Source organism: Salmo salar, chromosome ssa14 (assembly GCF_905237065.1).
Source record: "Salmo salar chromosome ssa14, Ssal_v3.1, whole genome shotgun sequence".
Classification (NCBI taxonomy): Eukaryota; Metazoa; Chordata; class Actinopteri; order Salmoniformes; family Salmonidae; genus Salmo; species Salmo salar.
This window is the reverse complement of record NC_059455.1, coordinates 86,390,416-86,410,020: the sequence shown is the minus strand read 5'-3', so window position 1 is coordinate 86,410,020 and position 19,605 is coordinate 86,390,416. Positions and strand designations below refer to the sequence as shown.

Below are 19,605 nucleotides of genomic sequence, written 5' to 3'. Positions count from 1 at the left end.
AACACGCTTTCCCGGTCGGAATATTATCGCTTTTTTATGAGAAAAATGGCATAAAAATTGATTTTAAACATGCTTCGAAGTACGGTAATGGAATATTTAGAATTTTTTTGTCACAATGCGTCGTGCGCGTCACCCTTCTTTACCATTCGGATAGTGTCTTGAACGCACGAACAAAACAGAGGATATTTGAACATAACTATGGATTATTTTGAACCAAACCAACATTTGTTATTGAAGTAGAAGTCCTGGGAGTGCATTCTGACGAAGAACAGCAAAGGTAATAACATTTATCTTATAGTAAATCTGACTTTGGTCAGGGCTAAACTTGGTGGGTGTCTAAATAGTTAGCCTGGCATCACAGGGCTATCTACTTAGAATATTGCAAAATGTGCTTTCACCGAAAAGCTATTTTAAAATCGGACATAGCGAGTGCATAGAGGACTTCTGTATCTATAATTCTTAAAATAATTTGTTTTTTGTGAACGTTTATCGTGAGTAATTTAGTAAATTCGCCGGAAGTTTGCGGGGGTATGCTAGTTCTGAACGTCACATGCTAATGTAAAAAGCTGGTTTTTGATATACATATGAACTTGATTGAACAAAATATGCATGTATTGTATAACATAATGTCCTAGGGTTGTCATCTGATGAAGATCATCAAAGGTTAGTGCTGCATTTAGCTGTGGTTTGGGTTTATGTGACATTATATGCTAGCTTGAAAAAATGGGTGTCTGATTATTTCTGGCTGGGTACTCTGCTGACATAATCTAATGTTTTGCTTTCGTTGTAAAGCCTTTTTGAAATCGGACAGTGTGGTTAGATTAACGAGAGTCTTGTCTTTAAAATGGTGTAAAATAGTCATATGTTTGAGAAATTGAAGTAATAGCATTTCTAAGGTATTTGAATAACGCGCCACAGGATTCCACTGGCTGTTACGTAGGTGGGACGATTTCGTCCCGCCGACCCTAGAGGTTAAACAACTCCTTTGTCAGATAAATGTTTTAAAATGAAACATGTATGTAAACAGGTGAATTAACACTCCTCAGTTAGCCGCCTCAAGCAAGCTAAAACCCATATGGTAGCAAAAACTAACTAGCAAAAATGAGTAAGTTTAGAAATTATTTAACTTCTATGGGCTACCTGGGACGCTAGCGTCCCACCTGTGCCACACAGCCAGTGAAATATCAGGGCGGCAAATTCAAATTAACAAAATGTCATCATTCAAATTTCTCAAACATACAACTATTTTACACCATTTTAAAGATACACCTCTCCTTAATCCAACCACATTGTCTGATTTCAAAAAGGCTTTACGGTCAAAAGCATAAAGTTAGATTATGTTAGGACAGTGCCAACACAAGAAAAACCACACAGCCATTTTCCAAGCAGGAGAGGGGTCACAAAAAACAGAAATACAGCTAAAATTAAGCACTAACCTTTGACGATCTTCCTCAGATGACACTCCTAGGACTCAATGTTACACAATACATGTATGTTTTGTTCGATAAAGTTCATATTTATATTAAAAAAAAAAACATTTTACATTGGCGCGTGATGTTCAGAAAATATTTTGCCTCCAAAACTGCCGGTGAATTAGCACAACAATTTACAAAAATACTCATAAACGTTGATAAAATATTAAACATCTCCTTAATGCAACCGCTGTGACAGATTTTAAAAAGCTTCACGGGGAAAGCACACTTTGCAATAATGTGTGTACGGCGCTCAGAAAAATACATCAGGCAATACAGATACCCGCCATTTTGGAGTCATCTAAAATCATAAATAGCATTGTCATGTCAAACGTTGTATAGTATCAATCTTTAGGGCCTTTTTAACATAACTTAAATAATATTCCAACTGGACGATTCTAATGTCTTGAAAAACGTTATGGAACACAGTTACCTCATCACGTGAATGTGCACCAATGAACTCATGTCATTTTCTGAGTCACCAACTTCCCGGCCTTCTTGTTCACTCTGTTCACTGCAAAAGCCTGAAACAAGTTTCTAAAGACTGTTGACATCTAGTGGAAGGCTTAGGAAGTGCAGAATGAACCCTAAATCACTGTGGTAGATAGGCAATGACTTGAAGACTACAAGCATCAGATTTCCCACTTCCTGGTTGGATTTTTGTTATGTCTGTTATACTCAGACATCATTCAAACAGTTTTAGAAACTTCAGTGTTTTCTATCCAAATCCACTAATAATATACAAATATTTGATTCTGGGCACGAAAATACTGCCCCCTATACCTTAAGTTAAACACACTTGGCTGTAGGCTACTATTTACTAGTTAACAAAAATAATTTTTCATATAAAATATATTCACCCCACCCAGTATTGTAATCAAATCTTACCAGAAAGCATGTAGTCCTTGTCTCCATTGTAGTAGTGTGGGCTCAATAGCATCTCAGTAGTGTGCAAGATCTTGAGAATCAGCTGTACATGTGATGGAGGAATGCACTGTGCATGCGGAGGGTTGCAATTCCATTGAATTGGGGATAGTTTAACCATAATATGCCACAAGTCCTAGAATTGCCTTGTGTATCCCCCCCAAAAAAGTAAACTGTTATAAGTGATCTTTTCTTTTTAATTTAAGCAAAATTCCCGGGCTTAACTTTTCAGAAAAATTCTGTACATTTACCGGAAAGTTTCCGACCCTTTGCAACCTTATTTGTGACTTGACTTCTAACATTAATCAGATTTATTTAATCCATGTTTAATTGTTATCCATTTTTTTATTTTTTTATTTATCATGCAACATTTAACTGATTAGGATTTGGGGCACCACAACAGCGGTTCTTTAGTTACCATCTCCCGAATTAAGCTCATATCTTTACCAATTTCATCGATAAACAGTAATCTTATTAATCATTACCTCGTATCATATCATCATTCTGAACAGTCGTAAACTCCTGAATCCGCACAAATCCCAGCCTTATTATTCAGTACTACACATTAGTTTAATTATTTATTTACTAGCTAACTAAATGGTAACAGGACAAACATGCAGACTGAATACATTTAAAAACAGGTCCCTAGCAGACGGACAATAATATGGCTGCTTGTTACAAAAGACATGGAGAGGGCAAGAGGGGCAAGAGGGACTGAGACTGACTTAACGTTGGTACATTTTATAAACTACTCTGACTTTTAGCACCTATACTTTACATACACACCGCCGCCCGCTTGGACTAACAAATCATGAATGTATTTACGTGAAAGGTTGTATCTCTCGGAACTGGCCTAATTGGGAAGGTGGTTGGGAATTTTCGCGGCACGCTTGTAAGGCTCTGATTGTCCAAAATGGTTCCAACAAGTTTCATACTGTTGTCCTCCTTTGTAGTTGTCTGTTATCCCGTGACTTGTCGTGTAGTCCTGAACAGAACTACAGAGTTGGATTTATTATTATTATTATTTTTCATTTGCTCCTGAAGCTGCCTCTTTGAAGATAGGCTGGCCAGCCGTGTAGATGGTTCCCAGTGGGGTGGTGAGAGTAGTGTAATACGATGGTTTGAAGGTAGGCTGGCCAGCCGTGTAGATGGTTCCCAGTGGGGTGGTGAGAGTAGTGTAATACGATGGTTTGAAGGTAGGCTGGCCAGCCGTGTAGATGGTTCCCAGTGGGGTGGTGAGAGTAGTGTAATACGATGGTTTGAAGGTAGGCTGGCCAGCCGTGTAGATGGTTCCCAGTGGGGTGGCGAGAGTAGTGTAATACGATGGTTTGAAGGTAGGCTGGCCAGCCGTGTAGATGGTTCCCAGTGGGGTGGCGAGAGTAGTGTAATACGATGGTTTGAAGGTAGGCTGGCCAGCCGTGTAGATGGTTCCCAGTGGGGTGGTGAGAGTAGTGTAATACGATGGTTTGAAGGTAGGCTGGCCAGCCGTGTAGATGGTTCCCAGTGGGGTGGTGAGAGTAGTGTAATACGATGGTTTGAAGGTAGGCTGGCCAGCCGTGTAGATGGTTCCCAGTGGGGTGGTGAGAGTAGTGTAATACGATGGTTTGAAGGTAGGCTGGCCAGCCGTGTAGATGGTTCCCAGTGGGGTGGTGAGAGTAGTGTAATACGATGGTTTGAAGGTAGGCTGGCCAGCCGTGTAGATGGTTCCCAGTGGGGTGGTGAGAGTAGTGTAATACGATGGTTTGAAGGTAGGCTGGCCAGCCGTGTAGATGGTTCCCAGTGGGGTGGTGAGAGTAGTGTAATACGATGGTTTGAAGGTAGGCTGGCCAGCCGTGTAGATGGTTCCCAGTGGGGTGGCGAGAGTAGTGTAATACGATGGTTTGAAGGTAGGCTGGCCAGCCGTGTAGATGGTTCCCAGTGGGGTGGCGAGAGTAGTGTAATACGATGGTTTGAAGGTAGGCTGGCCAGCCGTGTAGATGGTTCCCAGTGGGGTGGCGAGAGTAGTGTAATACGATGGTTTGAAGGTAGGCTGGCCAGCCGTGTAGATGGTTCCCAGTGGGGTGGCGAGAGTAGTGTAATACGATGGTTTGAAGGTAGGCTGGCCAGCCGTGTAGATGGTTCCCAGTGGGGTGGTGAGAGTAGTGTAATACGATGGTTTGAAGGTAGGCTGGCCAGCCGTGTAGATGGTTCCCAGTGGGGTGGTGAGAGTAGTGTAATACGATGGTTTGAAGGTAGGCTGGCCAGCCGTGTAGATGGTTCCCAGTGGGGTGGTGAGAGTAGTGTAATACGATGGTTTGAAGGTAGGCTGGCCAGCCGTGTAGATGGTTCCCAGTGGGGTGGTGAGAGTAGTGTAATACGATGGTTTGAAGGTAGGCTGGCCAGCCGTGTAGATGGTTCCCAGTCGGGTGGTGAGAGTAGTGTAATACGATGGTTTGAAGGTAGGCTGGCCAGCCGTGTAGATGGTTCCCAGTCGGGTGGTGAGAGTAGTGTAATACGATGGTTTGAAGGTAGGCTGGCCAGCCGTGTAGATGGTTCCCAGTGGGGTGGCGAGAGTAGTGTAATACGATGGTTTGAAGGTAGGCTGGCCAGCCGTGTAGATGGTTCCCAGTGGGGTGGCGAGAGTAGTGTAATACGATGGTTTGAAGGTAGGCTGGCCAGCCGTGTAGATGGTTCCCAGTGGGGTGGTGAGAGTAGTGTAATACGATGGTTTGAAGGTAGGCTGGCCAGCCGTGTAGATGGTTCCCAGTGGGGTGGTGAGAGTAGTGTAATACGATGATTTTGAGCAGAGTAGTAGAATGGTCCCACTTCAATTCACTTTTCTAAACACTTAGGACAGATATTCAGCGTACCAGTGATTGTCTGGGAGGTGACTATCATCTCTACCCCAAGTTGAGATTCAGTTCAAACCACTTTAAATGTGAGCTGCAGCTCTACGTCTCGTCTGTTAATTCTTAACCCATTTTATACAGTTTGTTAAGGGGCGGTTCCGTCAGGCTGACACGCTCTCTGACCTCACTCAAGGGGGCAGTGACTACGTACTGTGCAGTTATAAAAACAATTTCTTCTTATAGTTTCTAAAATCATATTCCTCAACAAAAACTTTTTTCATATAGCATGCACAAGATGGAAACTTTGTACATGTAGTGTATACTTTTCAAGTTACAGTATTTCCTTTAACATTTTTTATTTCATCACCACAAAATAACAACCAAGACGACATTAGCCATCTTTTAGGTCACGTCTGCCCGTTCCCCACGTTCAATATTACAAATATTGTTCCAATAGTTGCTTTCGAACGTGTTTCATCAAAGTCTTAAAACAAAGCACATTCCTTGGGTGAATTTGGAGAGGAGTGTTCTGTCCTTGATTTACAAGGCATGAGGTGTTAACCCCCACCAGTCCCCCCCCCTGCGGGTGAGAGGTGGTCTGGTTGAAGTTATTTATTGCAAGCTGATCTGACCTATTTAGAGCCTCACGGGACAGTCATGACTAATGTCTCATAAGACACACACACATTAGAAACCAAGGTGGTAATGATGTCCTCCAGTCTCCAGGACCTGACGCTGTACAACCCTGAGAGGACCATCACAGTGAAGGGTTCCATCGAGGCGTGCTCCCGTGCTGAGGAGGAAGTGATGAAGAAGGTCAGGGAGTCGTATGAGAACGACGTGGCCGCAATGAACGTAGGTCCTTGTTCTAACCCACTGGGGGCACTCTGTTGGTGGAACCAAATAATCTGGAGTTGTTCAAAATGGCACCCTACATCAACTTTTGTGTACTATAGGGCATAGGGTGTCATTTGGGATGCAACCTGAGAGATCATGGCTTTTTTTTTAGGCTGTGCAGCTACCCACATAAAAAATTAACTTTATATTTGAGTGGTTTTATCCCAGAGAAATGTTTCTGTTCTTGGTTAATTTTGTCTGGTAGTAAATATTTCTCTCTACCCAGCTCCAGTCTAACCTGATTCCAGGACTCAACCTGAATGCCTTGGGTTTGTTCCCTGGTGGTGCTCCAGGAATGGGCCCCTCCATGGGACACAACGCCCCACCTCCCGGTGCCCAGGGGGGCTACTCCTCATTCGGGGTGAGTGTCTGGACCCCCACCTCCCTGTGTCTACACAGTGCCTTTTGGTGATGCTTAAAGATGTCCCCTCCTTACAGAGCAGTTCTGCAAGAAGAAACCAACAACAGACCAACCTCTGACTGAGAAGCCATTTTGGATCTTTCAGTGACCGTGTCTTTGTTCCTCTCTCCTTATAGAGCAGCCATTTGGGGGCAGGACAGTGACTTGGTTTTGTGTTATTCTCTCCTATAGAGCAGTTACTTCGGGGGCGAAGGGCCATTTTGGGCGTCTGTGCTGTCGGCGAGCAGCCAGCCCCTCTCTGTAAGTCTCCCTTCCCACAGTGCTTTGCACGGCTTCTGGCTGCTAGCTTCTGGATTGGGTAGAAAGGCAGGGCTTGCCACAGCTAAGCCCCTCCCAGTAACCTATGACCCCTAGGGATTGCCTAACTCATGTTTGTGTTCATTTGGCTAAAATCTGCTGGGTGGTGGCCACAGTTTCTACTGGGTTTAGTTTGGCCTCAAATCTTCAGCTGAAGAAAGTGCAGCAATTGAACACCATGGCATGTTTAGAAGGTTACAAATGGTCGCAGATGTTTCCAAACTATTAGACGATTTGATCTGGAACAGCCTCCTGGTGAAAAGGTTTGCTCCCATCTGGAGCCTTCTGAATGTGATCTCGGGTTGGATGACTTCACCCCCAACTGAAGTGTAATGACTTGGTGTCCTCTAGATTAAAACCAGCAGCGCTGTCCCAAACGGCACCCTATTCCCTATAGTGCACTACTTTTGACCAGAGTCCTATGCATGCACTAAATAGGGAATAGTAATCCCTCCAGGACCATGCCTCCTCCAGGACCATGCCTCCTCCAGGACCATGCCTCCTCCAGGACCATGCCTCCTCCAGGACCATGCCTCCTCCAGGACCATGCCTCCTCCAGGACCATGCCTCCTCCAGGACCATGCCTCCTCCAGGACCATGCCTCCTCCAGGACCATGCCTCCTCCAGGACCATGCCTCCTCCAGGACCATGCCTCCTCCAGGACCATGCCTCCTCCAGGACCATGCCTCCTCCAGGACCATGCCTCCTCCAGGACCATGCCTCCTCCAGGACCATGCCTCCTCCAGGACCATGCCTCCTCCAGGACCATGCCTCCTCCAGGACCATGCCTCCTCCAGGACCATGCCTCCTCCAGGACCATGCCTCCTCCAGGACCATGCCTCCTCCAGGACCATGCCTCCTCCAGGACCATGCCTCCTCCAGGACCATGCCTCCTCCAGGACCATGCCTCCTCCAGGACCATGCCTCCCTGCCCCTTCATCTAAAAGATCTCACCCATTTCACTTCCCTCTAACACCAAGCATGTGCAGTGAGCCCACGCAGTTTGCTGCAGGTCATCCTTTTAATACAATAATCTGTTGTAATGTTTGTGTGTGTGTGTGGAATCGCTGGTGAGTGACTGAGCCGGGTCAAGCATTCTGAAAAGGATTATCTGAGTGGTCCATCCATATACTGTGGTTTAGTCGGATGTGTTCAGTTGCTACAGAGAAATGGAGATCCCTTTGGGAATGCTATTTACCTGAGCTAGGTGCTAGATTTTCTCATTTTTCTTGAGTCAGGGTCTCTTATAGCCTGGCTGCGTCCCAATAATCTCTCCTTCCTAACTCGTTCACTACTCTCCACTAATTTAAAAGCATTGTATTGTCATGGGCAGGAGGGAATGTCCATATACCAGTTTTTTTTTTTTTTTTTTTTTTTTTTCAAAACCATGAAGGGAAGTGAGCAAGTGCTCACTTTGGGAGAGATAATTGGGACCCACTCCACATTCGGAAGTTCAGGATTTTGTTTAGTTGTATTCAACCTCTTCAAATATGTATGTACAGTTGTTTCATGGTTATGCAGTGATATTGTGATACTATATGTTACGGAGGGGATAAAGTTAAATTGGGATAGATTTGACTGGTTAACAAAGTTATACCTCATATTTAATAAAACACTTAGGAAGTTTCCTATCAGGTCTGCATCTGGTCTCCCTGGCAGTGTCTTAAAAGGCCCCCTATTCCCTCTATTTCACTGCTTTTGACCATGGCTCATAGGGCTCTGATCCAAAGTAGTGCACTGTGTCGCGACCGGGAGACCCATTGTCCCAGCGTCATCCGGGTTTGGTCGGATGTCCTTGTCCCATCGTGCTCTATCGACTCCTTGTGGCGGGCCGGGTGCCTTCTTCTGTCGCCAGTTGTACGGCGTTTCCTCTGACACAATTGTGTGGCTGGCTTTCAGGTTAAGCGAGAAGTGTCTAGAAACAGTGCAGCTTGGCAGGGTCGTGTTTCGGAGGATGCGTGGCTCTGGATCTTCGCCTCTCCCGAGTCCATACAGGAGTTTCAGCAATGGAACAAGACTGTAACGACCAATTTGGAAATTATGAAATTGGGGAGAAAAAGGGGTAAATAAAATCTAAATAAAGTAGTGCTCTAAAGAGGGAATGGGGAACCGTTTGGAACGCCAGCCCTGTGAGGCTTCTTCCTGTGTTGCTGCATCAGTTGCTTGGTCGTGGTCAACTGGGCTGCTATCGCTGTTTGCCTGGTGTGGTCTCCTTATGGTCAGACTGGCTCTGTTGTGTTCTCATTACGGTCGTGTGGCCTCTACTGTTCCACAGGGCCAGGGGCAGCCGGAGTCGGAGACGGTCCATCTGTTCATCCCGGCGCTGGCGGTCGGCGCGATCATCGGAAAACAGGGTCAACACATCAAGCAGCTGTCGCGCTACGCCGGAGCCTCCATCAAGGTGTGGGACTTAACTGACAGGAGGGGTTTGAGCTGCATCTCAATAACCTAAAATAGCTTCTCATATCATTTTTGTTCTTCACCTATTCTCCCCCCTCCATTTTAGATCAGTGCGGATGAAGTCCGTGTCGTAGATGCAAACCAGGTATTTTAATTTCAAACATTCAGATTCCTTTTTCGTCTTATATCCATCAATCCTCTCAGATCTCCACAACTGCATATTGAAGTAGAGCTCCAGTTCAGATTGGGTTTGGGTGACGCCCTCTTCAGGCTGTTATGATGCACCCCCGATGGGGTAAAGGGAAGCAGTGGGACCTGATTTAGATCAGGTAAAGTGTGTGGGTGTGTTAACGTGTTATGTCCCTCCCCTCAGGTAGCACCTCCAGACGGCATGGACGCCAAGCAGAGGATGGTGATCATCGCTGGACCACCGGAGGCCCAGTTCAAGGTAGGAGCCCTTGGGACCCCTCTCGCTTTCTCCACCAGCCATGCTGTGTCCAATACCCAGAACACCAGAGGAAAAGCGTTGTCTTTTTTGCTCACAGAAATCCATAGAACAAAATCGTAGTCTGTACAGTTAACTAGCTAGCTGACTAAATCTGGCACATTCACAGCTGTTGATCGATGCCTGTTGTCCCGGTCAAGTTAATTAAGATATTCTGAAGATGAAGACGCTTCAATCAAGGGTTGTGAAAATTCCTCTGACTGACTCTTGGCCCTTTTCCAGGCTCAGGGTCGTATCTTTGGGAAGCTAAAGGAGGAGAACTTCTTTGGGCCGAAGGAGGAGGTGAAACTGGAGGCTCACATCAAGGTGCCCTCCTTCGCTGCTGGGCGTGTCATCGGCAAGGGAGGCAAAACGGTACGCAGACTCCTGTGTGTGACTATGGTTGCCAGATGTAGTCTAATTCTGCTCCAGAATAATTGAAAGCACCACCTATTACCTAGGCTGTAATATAAAGTTGTTGTTTTCTCCACTTGTCGCCCTCCCCTCAGGTGAATGAGCTACAGAACTTGACCAGTGCTGAGGTGGTGGTCCCCAGAGACCAGACGCCTGATGAGAATGACCAGGTCATCGTCAAAATCACTGGACACTTCTATGCAAGCCAGGTATGTTACACTTCAAGTGAAGGTTGATTAGTGTATTTTAAAATTGCAACAGCAAATAATAATGTTGGTCAAACTGATGTTCTGAAAGATGAACCCATCTGATCCTATCATTTCAAGGATGTTCCTCCAGCCCTGTCACTGGGCAAGGCACTGTCTGCTAGTGGCACTGAGTCATATCTGGCAGGGGGATATCATCCCAGTCAGCTCTGGTCAATGGGCTAAAAGGCTGGTTCATGCTGAAACTGACCATTTACAATGTGCTGTAGGGATTAACATGGGTAACAAGGATCCTGGCACTGTTATGACAAGACTTGGGAAATTACAACATTTTGCACTAATGCAATTCCACAAAATACACAACATGAACAGCATCAGATAAGAAAATTTAAAAAAATGGCGTATTATCCAAACGGGTTGTCCCACGGAAGCCTTTAGCCTAGCATATTTAATTCACACAACGCCGGCATTAATTCGGAGGACACGCATTGACACTGCCGGACTGCACAAACAACCCAAATGCAGTTAATAATCCCTACAGGAAACCCCTGCAGTAGAACCTATAGCTGTCATTGTGACACTTCAAACAGTCACAAGTTTGATAGGTCTATGCTCAGTTCACGTCATATGCATCTCTGTCAAACATGAAGTCTGTTAGCATTTTCCCTCTGAATGATCTTCTCCTGTCGTACAGCCTACGCGCTTCCTATCCAATTCCACTGTAACCTAAAACCCTGACTCCTGTCTGACATGAAGATTCCTAACTTCATTCTGTAATATATAGGTTGCATTATCAAAGCACACTAATTGCCTACGCATGTCAAAATACCGCTGTAACATTTCCCCCATACTTGCTGCCCGTATGAGAGCTTCGGTAGAAAATGTGTGATCAACGAACGGTATGACTAGATATGGATATTTTTAAAACCGAGTTGGTCCCCATTAAAATACCTTGATATTTAAACTATTTTCACTTCCCAGTTATTCATGAGCTGATCTGTATAATCAACTAGATTTTGACAAATAGGAGATTGTCATTCGTTGGAGGTTATCTAACAAGCTTAGCAACTTTTGTCCTTTGACTGCTGTTATGTTTGATTGGCCAACGCTGTACTCTGGGTGAGTCTTCAGTGCGCGCTGTCGATGGCCTACTGCTGAAATGCTCTGAATTGAGGAACATGATAACGCTCAATTTATGAATGGCCTGTTTCGCAATTCATAACGTAATCAAAAATAGTTACTCTAGCATGACTGAATCTGTTTAATTTGCTGTTTAATCTTTCCATAGTGGTGCAGCCAAGCTGACAAGGTGGCACAGCACCCCTCTTATTTGGGGAGATCCCTGGCATGTCAGCCTTATCTTGATTTTTAAATGCTTTAAGTGGGTATTTCCCGGGGCTCTCGGGATAAATATGAATGTTTCCCGGTGTTGTAACTTGGTAGATTCTCTGTAAAATATGAATCCCTACTGTAGGGTAAAGGGAGTATAGTTGTGTGCTGTAGGGCAGGGGTTCCCAAACTTCTTCACTCTGGCCCCTTCCAGCATTGGGGAACATCCTGCACCCCCCCCCGTGCGCGTGCATGCACCCCGTCTATCTATGGACACAAACTGTTCTCCCCCCCTCATGTTGCAGGTTCAAAGCTTATTTCCTGCAGTTCTATACATTTTGCCATGTCTAATGTGTGTTTGATATGAGTGACTCAATCATTACAACAAAATCTATGGGCTAAAAAACATTAGCTGACATGGGCTAGTTGATCTGGGCATTTCTGACAAGTTATAAATATCTCTAAGGTATGGAATGACTGACATGACAGGAAAACTGATGCTCTACCCAATTTACAAATGTACCTTGTGCATTCTACTATTACAACTTGTAAGTAAGTTGAAAGCTGGACTGAGTTCCTTCAAAAAATGTAATTGTGAACCACTGCTGTAGGGGAAAGGGAGTATAGTTGGGTTGTTGAACCTTGGTAAAGCCAACCGATGTGGTTTGAGTAAAATGTACAATGTCTGCTTCCTTATGTAATGATTGTCCACCATACTGCTTCACAGCTGTGTAGCATTAACCAATGTCTGCATCTGAAATGCCACCCTATTCCTTATCAAGGGCACTAGTTTTGACCAGGGTCGTGCTCCAAAGTATTCAGACCCTTTGGATTTCTTCACATTTTATTTTTACAAAGTGCTATTTAATTGTATTTTTTTGTCAAGCCTAAATTGGTTCAGGAGTAAAATGTGACTTAACAAATCACAAAGTGTACATGGACTCACTCTGTGGAATGATGGTGTTGACATGCTTTTTAAATGAGTAACCAAACATCTATAAGGTCCCTCAGTCAAGTAGTGAATGTCAAGCACAGATGAAACTACAAAGACCAGGGAGCTGTTTGAAAGCCTCATAAAGGGCCGTTATTGGTAGATGGGTAACAATAACAAATCAGACGTTGAATATCTCTTTAAGCATGATAAAGTGAACAGTTATGCTGTGGATGATGTATTAAACCACCCAGACATATCGAAGATGAAGTCGTCCTACTGAACTGAGCTGCAGGACCAGAATGAAGCTGCTCAGCGACGTCACCATGAGGCCGTTTGGTTCTAAGAGCTACAGATTTCAGAGGTTGTGACGGGAGAACTAAGGATGGATCAACATTGTAGTGGCTCTACAATAATGACCTCAATGACAGAGTGAAAAGAACACCAATTATCAAGTTACAATTATTCTGAACATGCATCTTGTATGCAACAAGGTACTAAAGTAATACTGAAAAAAAGAACATGGCAAAGGAACACACTTTTTGGCCTAAATGCCAAACCCTACGTTTGTGGCAAACTGTCTCCTTATTTTGAAGCATGGTAGTAGTGGCTGCATCATGGTATGGGTCTGCTTGAAATCTGCAAATACTGGGTAGTTTTTCAAGATGAAAAGAAACGCGATGGAGCTAAGCACAGGCAAAATCCTAGAGGAAAACCTGCTTTCCACCAGACACTGGGAGATGAATTCACCCGTCAGGAGGTCAATAACCTACAACACAAAGCCAAATCTACACAAGTTACCTAACAAGAAGACTGTGAATGTTCTGAAGTGGCTAAGTTAGTTTTGACATAAATCTGATTGAAATACTATGGCAGTACTTCAAAATTGCTGTCTCGCAATGATCCCCAACATCTTGACAGAGCTTGAAGCATTTTGAAAAGAATAGGCAAATATTGTACAATCCCAAGAAGACAGCTGTAATGGCTACCAAAGGTGTCGGACCTGTATGGACTCAGGAAACTGAATACTAATGCAACAGACATTCAGCTTTAATATATGCTAGAGTATTTTGTGTAGATTGTTGATAAATCCATTTTAATCCCACTTTGTAACACAATGTGAAGAAATCCAAGGGATCTGAATACTTTTGCAAGGCACTGTATATAAGGAATAGGGTGCCGTTTCAGAAGCCTCCACAACCTTCTTGGTGAATTCTTTATTCTACTCACCTTAGAAGCAATGGATGTGTGCATGCCAGTGTTAGATGAGGTTCCTGACCTTTGCCCTTTGACCTCTCCCCAGCTGGCCCAGAGGAAGATCCAGGAGATATTGTCCCATGTGAGGCGGCAACAACAGCCAAAACCCTCGCCCCGTGGGGACGGGCTCGCCCGGCCCTCCCGGAAGTAGACCTGGGGGCCAGTGACTGAACCGCCCGAAGACAGAGCAGAGACCAGAGGGGTAACACGGGCAGGGACGACATGCTCATCTCAGGGGTTAAGGGTCATGGGTACCCGACTGTACACCCCATCCCCCTCAATGACCTCCTTGACCAACACCACAGTGTGGATAGACCTTAACCCCCCCCCATCACCTCACCTCTCTGTGAGATTATACTTCAGAGGGTTCCAATGTTGTCACACACCCTCTCACCACACGGATGGGTCCTGATTGGTTCCTCTTTTTATTTTATTTTTTTTGTTATTTTTTTGTAGAAAACACCAAGACATAAGAATTATCCCCCTCCCTGGTGTGGTAACACTCACCACCTCACATGTTGATGACAGGTGTTCATTTTGACACTCGTTTCAGTTTTTACTTTAGTTTTTTGCCCTGGATGAAGTGTTTGTTTAATTGGTTGAAGCTTTCTCTCCTGAGTTTTCTGTGGAAAGAAAAAGGCATTGCTCTGAGTCCTGGTAGGATGATGAAAGATTACGGGAAGGGGTTTAGACGGATGGGCAGGGCTAGGGGTAATACTCATGTTTGATTGGACAGGGGCCCCAGTGGTGGTTTAAAGGGGCGCCCCTGTGCTGGTATTGATAGTGGCATTTTATAAATTCGGATGCATTTTATAGATATATAAATATATATTTAGAGTTGAGGATAAGTTAACACTTAAGGGACGGGTTGAACAGTGTTGGCCAGGAAAACGAATTTAATATGCATTTTACTGAACTACCTCAGGATCTCTAGTACCTCAAGACGACGAGAAAAAAAATAAGAAAATTGATATATATAATATATATGAGAAAAAAAAAATCCTTTTTTTTTTTTAATTTGCTTTGTGGTATTTTGTATACTTTATAAAGCTAATAGTTCTTGAAAATTTTTATTTTTTTAAGAAAATTAACAATTTGGTCAGCTGCCAAATGACCTTGCCTTCAACTCTAGTGCTCTCCAGCAACATCAACATGATGACGGTGGCCCTGTACATAGTCTGTCTGTACATAGAGCCAAGGGCGAAGTTAGCGCTCAACTCAGTTGGCTGCTGATGGGAGTATCGAGAGAGAATACATCGCCTCAGTTTTCCTGAGGAATCCACCACCTTCTGAAAACTACAAAAAGCACGTCTATATTAGAGTAATGCCGATTCATGCCAACCGTACATACTGCAGTGACGCCGTTTAGTTTTGGGATTCTGACACTTATTGTTGACGGTACGTTTAAATGTTTTCTTTTCTTCTGTCTTCCTGGAAGGGCAATGGGAGGGGCCTGAGCACTGAGTTCTCTCTCTGTAGCCTTCATAGAAATGGACATGGCAGAGCAGCACGGTCTGTTTGTTGTATTTCTGTTACCTGCTTAGGCCTTGAACCATCATAGTCTCAAATTTGCTTATAGTGCAATACATGGGGAATAGGGTGAAATTTGGAAGTTTCTGACAAGCTAAAGTTCGGTCCACAGCCTGATGGTTTTTAAAACAAAAATTCTAGAGCGACTTTGCAGTGGCCCCAGTAGCCGCCGAGTCAGTCTGTTAGTGTAGTTTACTGCATGGTGACGGTAGGGGGAGTCACACTGATGGATGCTTTTATGGAATCTACTGTAACTGTTTAACCAGCAGCAGCAGCTGTAACCTTTGATTGAAGTGAGAGAAAGCAGTTCAAATTAGTATTCATTACAAAAAGCCAAGCGGCACACATTTTACTAAACAAACCCTGTTTGGGACGAGGAAGATCGGTTAAAAATCCAACGACAAAGAAATACTATACCAAGTTTATCCTTTTTTATTTTTTATGCAGAATGTAAATATGTTTTGATTTGTGGTAAAAGTGCTTGAGTGTATCCATTCTTCCACAATAGAACGCTGTCTACCTCAGCCGAGGGGGTGGGTTTGTGGCGGCGTGCGCCCTCACCCCTCCTAGCGCTCGCTCCCATACACCACCTAGCGCCCTTCACCCCTCCTAGCGCCCTCACCCCTCCTAGCGCCCCTCACCCCTCCTAGCGCCCTCACCCCTCCTAGTGCCCTTCACCCCGCCTAGCGCCTGCGCCCTCACCCCCCCCTAGTGCCCACGCACTCGCTCCGACACTTCAGTACCCCCCCCCCCCCCCCCCCAACACTTCTCTGCATGGGCGCGTGCGTGCTCACGCGGTCCATCCTCGCGCTTACGTACATGAGGGGCACAAGTGACGTTTATCCCCCCCCCTCCTCATCTGTTTTTTGATCTACCTCTTTAGAAACACATTTTGAATTAGAGGCATACTTCTATTTATTAGATTTGGGTTCTTCTCCCGCTGTCCCCCCTTCTGCTGTCCCCCCCCTTCTGCTTTCCCAGATATAAATGAAAATAAACAAATCATGTTGTACTCTTTTAGAATTTAAAGGAAAAATTGAAAAGTGATCAGAAATATTTCCTTTGCTAGCATTTATATAATCTACTCCTGCTTAATTGATTGAAAATCCTCAAACGTTGCTTTTTCTGCTTTTATTTTTGGTAGTGTGGCTTCCATGTATTGAACTTTCTTGCTTGGGTTTTTTTGTGAAAAAAGGTGTTTTCACCCGTGCATTTTTTTGATTCAGTGAATGGACGATAAGTAAAACTTATAAACTGTAAAAAAAAAAGAAAAGGGGGGCCTGCCTTTTTGTTTCTGGTTTTAGACTAACAATAAATACGGTTTTTCTTACCTTTGTCTTCACGAATGCTACATTCATTTGATAGCGATTTGTTCTGTTAGTATTTTCTTCGATGTGTAACATGGAAATTCATGTTTTTGTGGGGAAAGTGGAGGGACTGGGTTAGGGAGTCCCTTTTTTTGGAAAAGTTGTCTGGTTTAGGCACGATACCCTCTCTTCCCTGCCCCCTCTGCGAACATGCTTGTGCCCCTTCACCCCCCCCCTCACACAGCTCAACTTGTCAAACGCCTCTGAATAAAAACAAAGTGAAATTGGCTCCTATGTCCTACACTTTATTTCTAATGTATTTTTCCATCTACTGTAAGATGCGCTTTTTCGAAATGTTTTGTGTAATTTAACCTTTTGTTTAAGCGGAAGTTCAGGATATTACAACTTGACGTTAATGGTCCCTCACCCTGAAAGTAGTTTATCGGCCAGGAGAAACTGTAATCTATGGTTTGGTTTTCTCTAAACGGCCAATACATACTCTAGCTACCGCTAGCAAAACATTTTATGGAGTGATATTGGCATGGGTGCAATTGTCAAAATTGTTAGTTGGTCCCTTACTACAACCGTGTAATAGTGTCCAGTCCAATTTTTATAAATTGTATTTAATCAGGTTACATCACTTGTGAGCCCCCAAAGAGACGCATGCAGGTAGGTAGGTTACACATTTGCAGTATATTCAAAACCGATCTTAAACTTTCCAGAATGAAATGTCAGTTTCACACCAAATCTAAAAAATATGGCTTTTCAGTAACTAGTAACTTTAGTACATTTTGTGCAACACATGTAGATGGCACAGAGAATGGACAGTAATGTCAAACTGATAAGTTTAACTTTTTATTTTTTACATTTTCTAAAAGTAAGCCATTAAGCTTGAAGCACAGCATAAAGATATTTTCATGAGTGAGAAAAATCAATACCTCTGAAGATCTGTCAAAACAACTTTCAGCCCAGCTTCATTTTGGTTCCTAGGCCCTTTCCCTTTAGTGTTCACAGATCTAAAAAGGCTAATGGAAGCGGCTAGGTATTGAAATGGGACTGGAACTTACTATTCCTCTCCCACCAGAGCTGCCTCAAACATTGCCCCACCCCAAACTGTTTGTCATTTGCCGTACAGTGCCTATTGAAAGTCAACACCCCTGGTAACTTCTACATTAAAAAAAAAATGATACTGTCTTTAAGCATGATAAAGTGAATAATTTATGATGGATTAAACCACCCAGACACATCAGATGTTCTGAACTGAGCTGCAGGACTGGAATGAAACTGCTTAGGGATGTCACCATGAGGCCATTTGGGGATTTTTAAAAAGGCTACAGAGTTCAATGGCTGTGATGGGATAAAACTGAGGATGGATTAACATTGTAATGACTCCACAATAATGACATACATTGCATTTGGAAAGTATTCAGACCCCGTCACGCTTTCCACATTTTGTTAGGTTACAGCCTTATTCTAAAATGTATTTAATAAAACATTTAACTCACCAATCTACACCCAATACCATATAATGACAAAAAAAACTGGTTTTTAGACATTTTTCCAAATTTATAAAAAAATAAAATAATCACATTTACTTAAGTATTCAGACCCTTTACTCAATTCTTTGTTGAAACACCTTTGGCAGCGATTACAGCCTCAAGTCTTCTTGGGTGTGATGCTACAAGCTCAGCACACCTGTATTTCTAATTCTCTGCAGGTTGGAGGGGGAGTGTCGCTGCACAGCTATTTTCAGGTCTCTCCAGAGATGTACGATCGGGTTCAAGTCCAGGCTCTGGCTGGGCCGCTCAAGGACATTGAGACTTGTCCCGAAGACACTCCTGGCTGTGTGCTTAGGGTCATTGTCCTGTTGGAAGGTGAACCTTTGCCCTAGTCTGAGGTACTGAGTGCTCTGGAGGTTTTCATCAAGGACCTCTCTGTACTTTCCCTCGATCCTGACTAGTCTCCCAGTCCCTGCCGCTGAAAAACATCCCCACAGTATGATGCTGACACCATGCTTCACCATAGGGATGGTGCCAGGTTTCCTCCAGACGTGACGCTTGGCATTCAGGCCAAAGAGTTAAATCTTGGTTTCATCAGACAAGAGAATCTTTTTTCTCATGGTCAGAGTCCTTTAGGTGCCTTTTGGGAAAACTCCAAGCAGGCTGTTATGTGATTTACTGAGTGGCTTCCATCTGGCCACTACCATAAAGGCCTGATTGGTGGAGTGCTGCAGAAATGGTTATCCACAGAGGAACTCTGGAGCTCTGTCAGAGTGACCATCAGGTTCTTGGTCACTTCCCTGACCAAGGCCCTTCTCCCCGATTGCTCAGTTTGTCAGGGCGGCCATCTCTAGGACCAGACAGGTGTCTTTCCAAATTATGTCCAGTCAATTGAATTTACCACAGGTGGACTCCCAAGTTGAAGAAACATCTCAAGGATGATCAATGGAAACAGGATGCACCTGAGCGCACTTTTGAGTCTCATTGCAAAGGGTCTGAATACTTATGTAAATAAGATTTCATTTTTATTGCTAATACATTTGAAAAAAAGTCTAAACCTGTTCTCACTTTGTCATTATGGAGTATTGTGTGTAGATTGAGGGGGAAAATGTATTTAATCCATTGTAGAATAAGGCTGTAACTTAATGTGGAAAAAGTCAAGGGGTCTGAATACTTTCTGAATGCACTGTATAAGACCAGTGTAAAGAATACAAATATTCCTAAACATGCATCCTGTATGCAACTAAGAAATAAAATAATACAATAAAATACACTTTTTGGCCTAAATGCAAAGCCTTATGTTTGGAGCAAACACATCACTGAGGAACTGTCTCCTTATTTTTAAGCATGGTGGTGGCTGCATCATGTAATGGGTCTGCTTGACATCAGCAAATGCAGTGAAAAGAAAC

At 43.9% G+C, this 19,605-nt stretch overlaps 1 protein-coding gene across 2 annotated transcripts in view; it reads left to right on the top strand.

Annotated features, from left to right (window-relative positions):
- The window catches only part of LOC106570533 (insulin-like growth factor 2 mRNA-binding protein 3), a 40,347-nt gene extending 23,362 nt beyond the window's left edge, over positions 1–16,985 (top strand). Inside the window, exons 9-17 of one of the 2 annotated variants that reach the window (XM_014142965.2) lie at positions 5,944–6,079; positions 6,348–6,482; positions 6,714–6,782; positions 9,115–9,240; positions 9,346–9,384; positions 9,613–9,687; positions 9,967–10,098; positions 10,233–10,346; positions 13,907–16,985. In XM_014142965.2, the coding sequence (XP_013998440.1) occupies positions 5,944–6,079; positions 6,348–6,482; positions 6,714–6,782; positions 9,115–9,240; positions 9,346–9,384; positions 9,613–9,687; positions 9,967–10,098; positions 10,233–10,346; positions 13,907–14,011 (931 nt within the window). In that variant the 3' untranslated portion in view covers positions 14,012–16,985. The remainder of the gene's footprint in view (positions 1–5,943; positions 6,080–6,347; positions 6,483–6,713; positions 6,783–9,114; positions 9,241–9,345; positions 9,385–9,612; positions 9,688–9,966; positions 10,099–10,232; positions 10,347–13,906) is intronic. The other variant, XM_014142966.2, reaches the window with a different exon arrangement.
- Positions 16,986–19,605: the final 2,620 nt, after the last annotated feature.